General features: G+C 38.9%; 1 protein-coding gene across 1 annotated transcript in view; it reads left to right on the top strand.

Moving 5' to 3' along the window:
* ACOXL (acyl-CoA oxidase like) overlaps positions 1 to 13,728 on the top strand; it is a 240,471-nt gene that overhangs the window by 148,552 nt on the left and 78,191 nt on the right. Inside the window, exons 12-13 of the mRNA XM_064481989.1 lie at positions 4,155 to 4,264; positions 11,641 to 11,752. Of these exons, the coding sequence (XP_064338059.1) occupies positions 4,155 to 4,264; positions 11,641 to 11,752 (222 nt within the window). The remainder of the gene's footprint in view (positions 1 to 4,154; positions 4,265 to 11,640; positions 11,753 to 13,728) is intronic.

A 13,728-nucleotide genomic window follows, 5' to 3' on the forward strand; every position in this document is an offset into this window, starting at 1 on the left:
ACCTCGGGCTCCAGCTTCGCAAGGTGAAATCTGTGCCATTGTGCGGGACCTCGTGCTCAGAAGGGCCCGGTTGGCTTTCCTGCTCTGTTCTCACCATCCTGAAATTCTTAATAAGTTTTGAACAAGGGGCCCTGCATTTTTGCTGGTCCTGCTTAGGGCATGATTTGGGACCCCCGGGCCACATGGGCAGCTGCTTTGAGTGATTCCATCACCCGACATGCTCCAATCCTGAGTGCAGCCCCACTGCTTGGCTTGTCCTGTTGCATCCTGAGAGGATGACGTCTGGTGGCTTTTCCTTAGAGACCATGTTTTCTGTCCTAATTGACTCCAAGTGTTTCTCCTTTGGCAAGCAGACATTACTTGTTAGGCTTTTTAATCCAAGTTTCAGTGTAGCTGGCATAAATCCGTGAAATACTTAGTGCGTAGAAATGTTAGTTGCTTCATAGATGCCTTGAAAAGCCATTCAACCTGAAAAATGATTTTTATTGATGCTACGTAATTGGTGTTTCCTGATGCACGTGATATTTGTTATAAATGCATGTCTATGATGTCATTATTCTGCATAATTGCTTAGGCTCATGGCTTCCAAATGTTGGCTGTAGATTTGCTTGATTCTTTCTGCAGATGGGGTCTTTTTCAACAAGCAAGAACAAAGCTTTCCGGCTGCTCAGTCCCCTAGAGTTCTCTTAAGAAAAGGGATCCTGGAATCTGAAAAAGAATATATTTTATATACATTTATCAAACTGAATCACTTGGCTATTCACCAGAAACTAACCCAACATTGTGAATCAGCTACACGTCAGTAAAAAGAAATAGATACAAATTAAAAATTAAAAAGTGGGGCTTCTGAGCAGGAGCAACAGGCCTCAGTCACTGGGAATTAATCAAGTGTCTAGAAGAAAATGAGGAGTATTCACAGTAGAACCAGAAAACTGTGTGCATAGCCACACAAAAAAACCACCACCATCACAAACACAGGCACCTAGAAAGAAATAACATCACACATTGCCTTAAGAAAATCTGGTGCAAGTTTTCAAAACACCAGACGTAGATAAGGGTGTCCTTACTTGTACTGAAAAAAATTATTTTATTTTATTAAATGCGTTTATTTTACTACCGGGTTTTTTATTTTTCTGGATTCATTTTTAAGTAATGAAATCTCTACTACAACTACAACATACGACGTATAAAAATGTTAAGTTTCCTGGTTTTGATCATCACCATTGCTATATGTAAGATACTGCTTTGGGGGTAATCTGGGTGATGACCAGACAAAAACCTCTCTGTACTGTCTTAATTTTGCAACTTTTTGTGTCTATAATTATTTTCAAATAGAAAGTTAAAAATTATATATATATATATATAAAATATATATATATATAAATATAAAATATGTATATATACACATGAATATGTACTATATAGTATATTATAATGTATTCAGGAACACATCTGTGAGGTCAAAGCAAACACGTCTTCATTGCATGCTCAACTGAGATGGTGACTGATCTCTCTTTGCCTCTTCTTGGTCATTTATCAATAAAGTGTTGAATTTAGAGATTGCCTCAACCCCAGGATAGCTGATAGCTTCAGTCAGTTAATCTTTCACCAAAGGGCATCAACAGCAGAAAATAAACTTCTTTTAAAAATAATTTTTCCTTGTCTCATGACCTAGGAAAAGAGGACAGATTCCAAAAGCAAGGGGCAAAAAGGAAGAAGAAAGGAGCAAAGATCTGTGATATCAGCCAGACCCCAGTGTGTCTATCTTTTCAATTTAGCACCTAAACTGGATGATGATGTCCTTGTAATTTTAAATCTAGAGTGAGTTGATTTTCCCGGTGTAAGTTGCTGAAATTGGAAAGGTAGATGTAGTGACAAAAGTTAAACAAAATGATTAGGGAACTGATAAGGTCAGATGAGATACTGAGCACAGGAAGGGGCCTTATTTATTCACTCACCCATTCAGGAAGGTTTCATCAGCTCCCAACTCTGGGTCACGTGTTGTTTAGTGGCACAAAGATGAACAAACTCTGACCTCCAGGCAACAGCTGGACAGGAAACCCACAGCAAGTTGTGCTCTGTGTCATGGGGTAGCAATAAACTCAATGTGGAAAAATAAAGCAAGTAAAAGTATAGAGGAGAGGGGTGGGAATCAGAGAGAGCGATTTTTAATGCTTGGAATATTATTGCTCTTGTAACAGGAGGGAGATGGAGTTAGAGCCATCATCAATTTAATAGAGTAACAAAAGACAAAGAATGTGAATGTGAATCCCAGGGTTGTCTGTGAAACTGAACTTGATTGCTATATCATTTTAATTTTAATTCTTGTCAGTTAGTTAATTTCCCCCATTTTCCCCATTGCTAGCAGCGTTTGATTTTCACACTTGCTTTGTGTAGCAGCAGCCACAAAAATGTTTACATCCTTTGACCCATAATACAGTGATCCTCAAACTCATTGGCCCTCTTTTTTCATAACAAATATTTTGTGACACCCTCTTTACTATCCTGAAATGAAATCTTGGGTAATGTAACCTATCCAGAGACATGATTTCAAGAATTCAAGACAATACTTCAAAGAAACAAAAGGAAAGTGTCATGTAATAAATATGACAACATAGCAAGACAGAACAACACCTGCCTCTATACGTGGAGTGCCCGTGGCATCTCCAGTGCAGACTGAAGCCCAGGCTGTGGACCAGTCACAACTGGGAACATCACAGCAGCTTACATGTCACTGGCCTAAAGCCAGTCCTATGGCCACCTCAAATTCAAGAGGGCATTTAACTTCCCACAGGCCCTAGTTGGGGAGAACCTGAGAGCTTTAGTGTCAGAATTGGGCTCTGGTCTATCAATTGGCTGCATGTGTTTGACCATGTGGCATTCGACAGGACGCTGGTTGTGACATGGTCCTCTACTGCTTGAGACTGTCCTATGTATTTTACACCTGGCTCTGCCCACCAATGCGGATAACATCACCCAGGCAAACGTGCCTGGACAGGTTCCCAGCATCCCTCTCGTAGTCAGAGTGGCCCTCTTTAAGAACCATTGCATCAGTCAAACTCATGGGATTTATTCTCAGGTAACAATCAAAAAGGGGACAGTGCTTTATGTCTGAACATTGATATCAAGGTTATTAATGACAGCGCAAAATTGGAAACAACCTAAATATCTAATTGATTGGAAATGTTTAATTAGCTAGGATATTTCCCCCCCCAAAAATATTGTACAACCATTAAACAGTTAAATAGAATCCAAAACAGCAATGAGAACCAAAAAATATCGCTTATTGTATACTACTGATTGAAAACATATATAACATTTTATGTAATCTCTATAAAAAATGGATGTATGTGAAACAAAGAAGGAATTATTCTAAGACTGGTAGTCATTTGATGATGAGTCAGCTATTTATTGCTGGGTAACAAACCACCCCCAAGTTTAGTGCCTTCTAACAACACTCTGTTGGCAGTTTGGGCTGGACTGGTGCAGTGTGATTCCTCTGCTGGCCTGGCCTGGGCTCACTCCTGCTGGAGTCAGCTGGAGGGAGGCTCTGCAGGGCAGGCTGGTCCAGGGGGGCCTCACTGACATGCGTGGCAGCTGCTGCTCGCTGTCAGCTGGGCTTCTCTCGAGCAGCCTGACCCTGGATGTCTTCTTTGAAAAAACCTGGACAAGGATGTAGTATTTTAGGCCCACATTATAACTTTCAGACTGCTGAGGAAGGCGAGTGATGGAGATTGCTTTATGTGTACATTTCAACATGATTCCCCAAAGGCCTAATTGGCCACAGAACATCGGAGGCAAAAAAGAAACCAGCCACCTATCTGGTCCAGAGAAGGCAAGTCCGTTTCATCTGAAGTGTCAACTAGAATGGCTGGCCCTGGGACTGCAGTAGAGGCTGACGCCTCAAGGGAAAGAGAGAGCAGTAAGTAGTTAGCTAGTTAAGGTGCCACAAGGACGGAGGGAGAGTGGTCAGGTAAGGGCACACCCTTGCCATGGGGAAGTGGAGGCCCCTGGAAGGATGAGTCTTCTGTTTGATTCCTCCCCGAGAGTTGGCTAGAAGCAACTGGACCTGATCTTGCTGCAGCAGTTAAAGACACTCTGGCATTTTTTCCATTTTTGACAAACGGCTGACAAATGGTAAACTCTTTGCACAGGTTGTGGTACGGGAGCTGCTGGCTCAGTACAGCAAACAGTGTGAAGAAAGACCGCTCTCGAGCCTGCTCCGAAACTGGGCTGACTCGGTGGGTGACAAGCTGAGAACCAGGTACGTAATCCCTCGGGCTGCCAGCATCCTTGGACCTCGGGGTCTTATTATTGAGCTGAATATATAGAGCCTTGCCAAGGCACAACTCACTCTTGTTTAAATTTTAAATATCACTGTGTGCAAAAAAGAAATGAATATGTAACTTCAATACTCACGTATAAGCGGTCCAACTTAAGAACCAGAACATTGTGAATTCTGTTCTTACTACATGCGTTCCTCCTTTTTGGCATGTTCACTGTTCCAAGGACTTTACAGCTTTTACTCCTAAAAACCCCATGAGGTAGGTTTTTATTTCCATCTCAAAGATGAGGAAGCAGGCCCAGAGGTTAAGTATTTTGCCCAGGGTTACTTGTTAATGGGTGGTAGAGCTAGGATTTGAACCCAGATGATCTGGCTTCAGAATCCAAGCTTTTGGTTGTTTTCATTGATTTTTTAGTATTGTCTTTAAGCTTGATAAATAAGGCGTACTGTGTGTGGTGTTCTGTAGTTTCCTGTTTTCACTCAATATTTTGTTTCTTAGATTCAGCCAAATTGTTATGTGTGGCTGAAGAGCTTCTATCTCTGATCATATTTTATCATGTGTCTCAGCTGCAAGTTACTTATCCAGTCTTATCTCCAATGTCAGTGGATAGTTGGGTTGTGTTTTTGATATTTTGCACAATGCTCTTATGAAAAATCTTGTGCATGTCTTCTGGGGGAACATGCGCAAGAATTTCTACAGGGCTTTCAAATTTAGTTGTCTTGACTCAGAGTGAGAAATACATTTAACATCACCATGGACACCGACACACCCACAGAATCCCCTGCTCTCCCCACCACGGACACAACTGAAGCAAACATTTCAGGAAACAATGTCATCCTGTTACTCATAATGCTCTCTGATATTTTTTAATTTAATTTTTTACTGATCTCAATCCCATGAGCCATTAGCAATTTGCAACGTGTTGTTTGAGAAACATTCCTCAGTGGCATGTATTACGTGGGAGTGAAATTGTTGTGTTGTGGGGTATGCCAGTGTTCAACTTGACTCGACAGTGCCCAGATTATTTTTCAAAGTGGTTGTGCAAATTTATATCCTCTCCAGCAACATGTGTCTTATGGAACCAGCACTCAGCATTAGCAGACTTCATTTTTGACAATATAAGAAAAAGATCTCTCACTGTGACTTTAAATTGCATTTTTCTTATTACTGTCATAGTGGAGCTTACTTTCACACGTCTGTTTACCATTTGTATTTCTTCTTATGTGAAATGCCTGTGGTGCCTTTTGCCAATTTCTCTGTTTTTCAGTCTTATTCTTACTGATTTTTGGATGTTATGACTATCTTCTCCGAGTCTATGGCTTGGCTTACATTTTCTTTATGGTATATTTTGATTAACTTAAATTCTTAAATTGCAATTGAATTTATCAGTCTTTGCCTTTATATTCCACACTTTCTGTATCTTGTCTACTTTGGCTCATGATATGTATTTTTTTAAAATTTTGAGAGTTTCACCATTCACATTTAATTTTTGAATCCATCTGAAATTTTTGTCTATGGTGTGAGGAAGGGATCTAATTTTACTTTTTTCTCCCCTAGGGATTCTCAGTTATTTCAGCCCCATTTACTGAATTGACTGTCTTTTCCCAGTAATCTGGAATGCTCCCTCTGGCATTTATTAAACTTTTGTTTATATAGGAGTCCATTTTGGGGCTATTTTGTTCCTAGTCTGTTTGCATGTTCTTAATCCAACAATACACTGTTTCAATTCCACTCAATTTATAATAGTATAAAAGTATTATGTAATACATATTATATATAACATTATTGTATTATATTATTATATCTGAAATATAACTCAGACCTGTCTGGGTCTTTTGCACATCCATATAAGTTTTAGAGTAAGTTTGTTAAGTTCTTCCAAAAAAACAAAAAACCAAACCAAAAAAACCCCCCAAAAAACTACATACACCAAAAGGGCAAAAAATGTTCAATATCACTAATTATCAGAGAAATGCAAATCAAAACTACAATGAGGTATCACCTCACACCAGTCATTATTAAAAAGTCCACAAATGATAAATGCTGGAGAGGGTGTGGAGAAAAGGGAACCTTCCTACACTGTTGGTGGGAATGTAGTTTGGTGCAGCCATTATGAAAAACAGAATGGAGACTCCTCAAAAAACTGAAAATAGACTTATCATATGATCCAGCAGTCCCACTCCTGGGCATATATCCAGAGGGAACTTTAATTTGAAAAGATACATGCACCCCAATGTTCATAGCAGTGCTATTTACAATAGCCAAGACATAGAAACAACCTAAATGTCCATCGACAGATGACTGGATAAAGAAGTGGTGGTATATTTATACAATGGAATACTACTCAGCCATGAAAAAGAATAAAATCATGCCATTTGCAGCAGCATGGATGAACTTGGAGATAGTTGTCCTAAGTGAAGTAAGCCAGAAAAAGAAAGAAAAATGCCATATGATATCATTTGTATGTGGAATATAAAAAAAGGCAAATGAACTTATTTACAAAGCAGAAACAGACTCACAGACATAGAAAACAAACTTATAGTTACTGGGGGAAAAAGGGGTGGGAAGGGCTAAATTGGGAATTCAAGATTTGAAGATACTAACTACTATGTATAAAATAGATAAATAAGTTTCTACTGTATATCATAGAGAACTATATTCAACATCTTGTAGTAACCTATACTGAAATATGAAAATAAATATCTGTATTTATATGTATGGCTGAACTATGATGCTGTACACCAGAAACTGACACAACTTTGTAAACTGACTAGACTCCAATTAAAAAAGAAAAGAAAGATTTTGGGGTTTTCTTCCCATAAACATCATCTGCAACTAATGATGTTTTATTTCTTCCTTTCCAGTTATTACTCTTTTTTTTCTTTTTTTGGGAGAAGATATCTCATTCCTGGTTTTGAAAAGAATTAGTTTAATATTTCACTATTAAGAATGACACTTGCTGAAGTTTCTGATAGACACTTGACTTCCTACAGAGGCTCGATTTATGGTTATTTTCAATGTATTTTTGTCATTATTGGATGATGACTTTTACCGATTTTACTACAAATGATTTTTTTTCATCTGTTAAATTATCTTATGATATTTCTTCTTTAATCTGTTAATTTTATAAATAACCCTTGCATGTTTAAGAAACACTCCATTTTGTTATGCTGTATTATCATTTTTATATTTTCCTGGGTTTGACTTGCTCGTGCTATTTTTACAGTTTTTATATACTCGCTGGCTATTCTGTCCCTTCTTCTACTTCCCTGGTTTGGATTTATATCAAGTTTCACTGGTCACATCATTTTAGGGGTAGTTTCTTATTCTGTGGAAGAATCTGATGAGTTATTTGAAAACTGTCTGGGCCTGGGTAATATTTAAAATACTGATTCAATTAGTTTAAGGCCATTTAGGCTTTCTCTTCTTGTGTTAGTTTTGGGAAGTGGTATTTTTCTAGGCATGTATCCATTTTGTTTTGAATTTATTGGTGTGAGATGTTTTTCATGCTATTCTGTAATTAACGTTTGCACTTCTGCTAGGTCTATAGTTATGTCCCATTTTTCATTCCTAAAAACGATTCCTTGTGCCTTCTCTCTCCTTTGTTGTTGTTGTTTAATCTTACCAGGTATCTGTCTAGTTTATTATTTTTTTCCGAACAACCATCTTTTTCCCCTTGGTTGGTCCTCTGTCATATCTCTGCTTTCTGCTCCTAAGTATGCTGTCTCCTTTATTCTACTTGTCACGAGCTTATTGTGTTTTTTTTTTCTTTTGTGTATTTTTAAAGTTATTATTTTTATTTGGAGGGAGATTTTGGTCTTCATGACCCAAACACATTGAACCAATTTCCAAGGAAATGATTCATTAGAAAGTATAAACTTACAATCCTGTTGAAAACATGGGAAACACAGTGAATGATAGTGTGGGCTTTTTTTTTATATCTGTTGGCATGAAGTGAAATTGAGAAATCTGTTATCTGTCCTTTTTTCCTTTAAAAAAAAAAAACCTGCTGCTCAGGTTCCTGTTTATTCAGACTAGTCTATCTTAAAGCTTGAAACATCACCTGCCACATCTGAGGACTGTTTCACTGAAGTCTCCCTTGGTTTTGTCTCAGTTTGTCCTTTTACACTCTACGAAGTCAGTGCATCTTTTTAATATTTCCAGCCCTGAATGGGCATTTTATAGTACTGATAGTTTTCCCCACTATTTTTTTTGTTGGAAAATTTCCAACATAGAAGGAGTTGAAAGAACAGTACAATTCCCATCTGAATCAGTTCCATCCATTCAGGAAACGTGGTCCCCAGCTAACTACAAATCATCTGCCCCTCCATTTTTTTGCCAGATAACAGAGCAGGGCTTGTTTCCATCATTTCGAAAGCAAAACAGACGCTCAGCCATATGCAAATCTATATTCCTAGCAAATCTTCCAAGATAGACTTGAGATGTGCCAAAGGCAGTATTCCAATTGTAAATATTTGGAAAGTTCCAGTCCATTTATTTTTTTGTCTCGGTTATTAACCTCCAAAACAGTACACTTCTCTCTCCCACATATCCAGGTTTTACTGATTCAGTTTGGCTGTGTTTATCTCCTCAAGTCCCAAAACCTCACTCTTATTTTTATGTATATTAAGAAAAGCCTTTGTCCTCCAACACCTTTCCATACACACAGTGTACGGGGCACTTAGCTCTCAAGTGTTGATGATGCGGCAGTGACTGGGCTCTCAGCCTTCCTGGAGCGTACAGTCGGATGGCAGTCATACTGACAACTCACGAGAGAAGTACCCAGAAGCAAGTGGGGACGCGAGGAAAGATGGGGTGAGAACTCACTGAACTCCCTCCAAGTAGGCAGCCATTTGTGTGGATGCTCAGAGGCTCCAGGAGACTTGAGGAGGAGGGCAGGGCTTGGCTCTGGGAGGGGCTGGACCTGAATCTGCAAACAGCTCTGTTGTGCCCTTTCTTGTCCCAGGGAGGGTCACCTCTCTCCCTCCCACAAGGGGCTGCCACCAGAGCCCTCACCCCCTTATCAGCCCGTGGATCCCTAGGGGGCTGTGGGGGCTGAGGAAAGTCATGATTCGGCATTGGACTTGAATGTTTTGCCTTATATACTATGGCCATTCTCAAATACTCAGGAAAATTGAAATAATTTTAGGGAACATTCACATACCCACCAATGAGATTCAACTATGAACATGTTACTGTGCTTAGTACATATCACGTATATATCTCCCTATCAACCCCTCAGCCCACCTTTCCGTTCATCTTTTCTTTTTTGGTGCATTTTATTTTATTTTAAATTTTTAAAATATATATACATTTATTGAAGTACAGTCAGTTTGCAATGTTATGTCAGTTTCTGGTGTACAGCTCAATGCTTCAGTCATACACAAACATACATATATTCATTTTCATATTCTTTTTCATCATTAATTACTGCAAGATATCGAATATAGTTCCCTGCACTAGACAGCATGAACTTGTTGTTTACCTATTCTATATACATCCGTATCTATAAATCTGTAACTCCCAATTTATCCCCTCTCACACCCCTGCCCCCGTGGTAACCATAAGTTTGTTCTCTATGTCTGAAAGTCTGTTTCTGTTTTGCAAATTCAGAATGGCCATCATTCAGAAGTCCACAAAAAATAAATGCTGGAGAGGGTGTGGAGAAAAGGAAACCCTTCTACACTGCTTGTAGGAATGTAGTTTGGTGCAGCCATTTTGGAAAACAGTATGGAGATGCCTCAAAAGTCTAAAAGTAGACTTACCATATGATCCAGCAATCCCACTCCTGGGCATATATCCAGAGGGAACCTTAATTCAAAAAGATACATGTACCCCAGTATTCATAGCATCACTATTTACCAAGATATGAAAGCAACCTAAATGTCCATCAGCAGATGACTGGATAAAGAAGTGGTGGTATATTTATACAATGGAATACTACTCAGCCATGAAAAAGCATAAAACAATGCCATTTGCAGCAGCAATGGATGGACTTGGAGATTGTCATTCTAAATGAAATAAGCCAAAAAGAGAAAGAAAAATACCATATGATATCATTTATATGTGGAATCTTAAAAAAAAAAAGACAAATGAACTTATTTGGGTCTTTTAATGACTTACTTCTCAAGGATGTGGGGAAAAGAGAGGGCAGGGAGTAGCTGAGCTATGCAAAACCCCAAATGTGAACTAACTCCTTAACTGTCTATCTAAGTTCTAAAGACAGAAGCTTTTTGGGCAGGTGGGGAGGACAAAATCAGCGCAAAAGACAGAGTCACATGGTGAAAAGCCCCCAGGTTTTTGACGAAGACTTGAGTGTCTTGTGTCTGTGTCTAAGTCTCTTAACTCCTCTGTGCCTCAGTTTCCTCATTTGCCAATGGGAAGTTGGAAATTACTACCTGCTGAAGAAAGTCACATCTCTGTGGCACGCTCTGCCCTGGGCTTGCCCCCACCCCTCTCACAGCCCTCTGGGGCTCCTCTTCTTTTAAATACCAGTGTCCCCAAAGGTAAAACTGAGCTGGGACCTGTTCTGCCTGTGTGCCATCGAGCAAGTTACTGAATCTCACTGAGCCTCGGATTCTCAAACTGTCCATTGGATAATTATAGTGTCTGCATCATAGAATTATTGAGATTATTGAGTAATTCACAGCAATTCATTATCCATAAATTTATAATATATTTGGGAAATATTATTCATTGCCAAATATTTTGTGACAAATATATTTAATTACTGATATTCATCTGTGATCATTATTATAACAAATGCCCAACAATGTTGAGTAAATTATTGTAAACCTACTTGATGCAGATTATGTGGCTACTAATGAAGAAAGACTGTAAAATACTGAACATTACTTATAATATAATAGTTAAGTGGTACAAACTATTATGTATAAAATAAGATAACAAGGATATATTGTACAACACATGGAATCTAGCCAATATTTTATAATAACTATAAACGGAGTATAACCTTTAAAAACTGAATCACTATATTGTACACCTGTCACTTACATAAGATTATATATCAACTATCTTCAATAAAAAAATTTAAGGTAAATAAAATTGTTTTTTAAAGGTAAAAAATAATAAGTAGAAGAGGCAATAAGTCAAATTATCTTTACATCATAAGGACAACCACACAGAGTAACTAGATCCAAGCATGCATCTGAAAAATCCTGAAAAAGCACGAATGCAGCGAGTGGGAGGAGCAAGGGCATGACTGTGCGTTCTTACACTACTTATCTGTTGGGAGGAAATTCTTTTTGAAAAAACAATCCCTGTCTGTTTCTTTCAGATGAAATTCTTTGCTGAGGACAAACTAATAATGATGATCACTGTGTTCTTCCTTCAGTTTCCTGGCATTTAACGTGGACACAGTCAGCAATCTCGCCTTCCTGTTGAAAGCAGTGAATTTTCGCGAAAGGGTTCTCCAGCGGGGTTTGGTGGCCAGAATTTATTACAAGGTAAGGATACAGTGTGTTGTATTTTCCCCTTTGACATGTGTTTAAGGCACATTCTTGCTGGTGAACTATCTGCGAAATGTAGTAGAGGATGAGTCAGCATGATTACGAGCTTCTGGAAATGGCTCGAATTCCTACGAGCCATTTTGCATATGACAGCCTTGCTTGCTTTGGCTGGCCCTCATGCTTGTGATTAACCCTTGTGCGTCATCTTTTAGAATGTCACCCGCAAGCATCATCTGGCTGCCATGGGAGTTGATGAGTGGGGTAATTTTTAGCCCTTATTTGAACTGAAGCGTCATTGTCTATATTAATGAATACAGTGTTTTCTCGAGCGGGGATCGGGGGTGGGGGTGCATCAGGTATATGTAAAAATTAACCATTGGACTAGCCTGAGATGAACTCTGTTTCCTATTAAAATGCCCATGATGCTCTGCAAAATCATAATACCCGGTGTCAGCATTGATAAAGAGAATTTCCACCAAGTGCAGTGCTAAAACAGTTGACTTGAGGAAACACCCCCATCCCAGCAACATCTGTTTCATCTCCTAATCCCAACATGGAATAGACAACAAGACATCAAGAGACGGCTTTACTTCTCCCGCTTTCTGCCTAGATCAGGGGCTCAGGGCTACCATAACCTGAAACCAGACCTCTGTTCCCTGCCTGCAAAGGAATTAGGTTCCAAGAGGGCCAGAACTGGGTCCCAGGAAACTCTCCTGCTTCAGTTCATCTCTTGTTATATTGATTTCAAGATCACATCTCCCAGTACAACACAGAACAGGAGGAGGATGAATGGCACGTGGAGATGGGTATTCTCTCCAGAAATACTCTGGGGCAGAGGAGCCCTGGGGGTAGGAATGGTCAGAGCCACACTGATGAGGACCTGCTGGAAGCTGGGCCAGGTTTGTGCAAATCAGTCCACCCACCGGGTGTAGCCCTGCCAGACACCGAGGACATATGCTGGTGGGTTTAAGTCACTCCACATTCCCTGCCCTTATCAAACATGGAGCCAGCCAAAATAAGAGCAGGATGCAATCAAAGACAAAGATGTTCTAGTGCACTAGTGAGCAGAATTAACAACGGGCGAAACGGAATCTGTGAACTAGCTCCCCAAGACTATGGAAGTAAAGGGTAAGGATGAAGCGGCAAGAGATGTAACAGACAGAATGAAGATGGTAGAAATCCAGCCTATGGATAAGAAGTATTCCTGAAAATACTGAAACAAAAGGAGTGGAAATAATAATCACAATGTAAAAGTATTTTCCTTAGTGTAAAAAAAAAACAACAAAAAACAAGGTTTTAATGGGAAAAAAAAAATCTATACTTGAAGATAGCTTGCAGATCTAAAGGGGAGAGCATATATAAGCAACCAGACAGAAAATAATGGTTTACCAACAAATGGGGGAAAAAAAACCAAGGCTGACTTCGATCTTAATTTGTCAGCTTCATGTGGAGTGAGATCTGGTCCTTTAAAGAGGAAACGTCGTGAGCTAAGCATACCATCCCAAACCTAATTGAAGTCGTGAGTACAGCAGTGGAAAGATGTTTTCAGATGTCTAAAAAACAGAAGCCATTTCCCTCCCATGGCCTCTCTTAAAAATCATTCAAAGACCTACTCTCTAGGACATTAAAAAGGATCAAAATTAATAACTTGAAAATAAGAAAGTCAAGATATAAAAGGATTGGTGGTCCCTGCGAATCAGCCAACCAATAATTACGTGTTTTTAAAAATTAGTTACAAAGTTAAATACAGAAGCTAAAAATGTTTCAGGGAAAAAAGCATGAATTATAAAAAAAAAAAAAAACCCTTGAGTCATTGGTTCTATAATAGATTGGGTCAATAATATATTTTAATGTAAGATAAAAATCTAAAGTAAAGTAAACACATGCTCAGTTTCTTACTTTAATTGCAGGGTAGGCAAAAGGAATTGTTTTGTTTGACTTTGATCATTAGAGAAACATAGATTAAAATGTTT

This window comes from Camelus dromedarius, chromosome 33 (genome assembly GCF_036321535.1).
Source record: "Camelus dromedarius isolate mCamDro1 chromosome 33, mCamDro1.pat, whole genome shotgun sequence".
NCBI lineage: Eukaryota > Metazoa > Chordata > Mammalia > Artiodactyla > Camelidae > Camelus > Camelus dromedarius.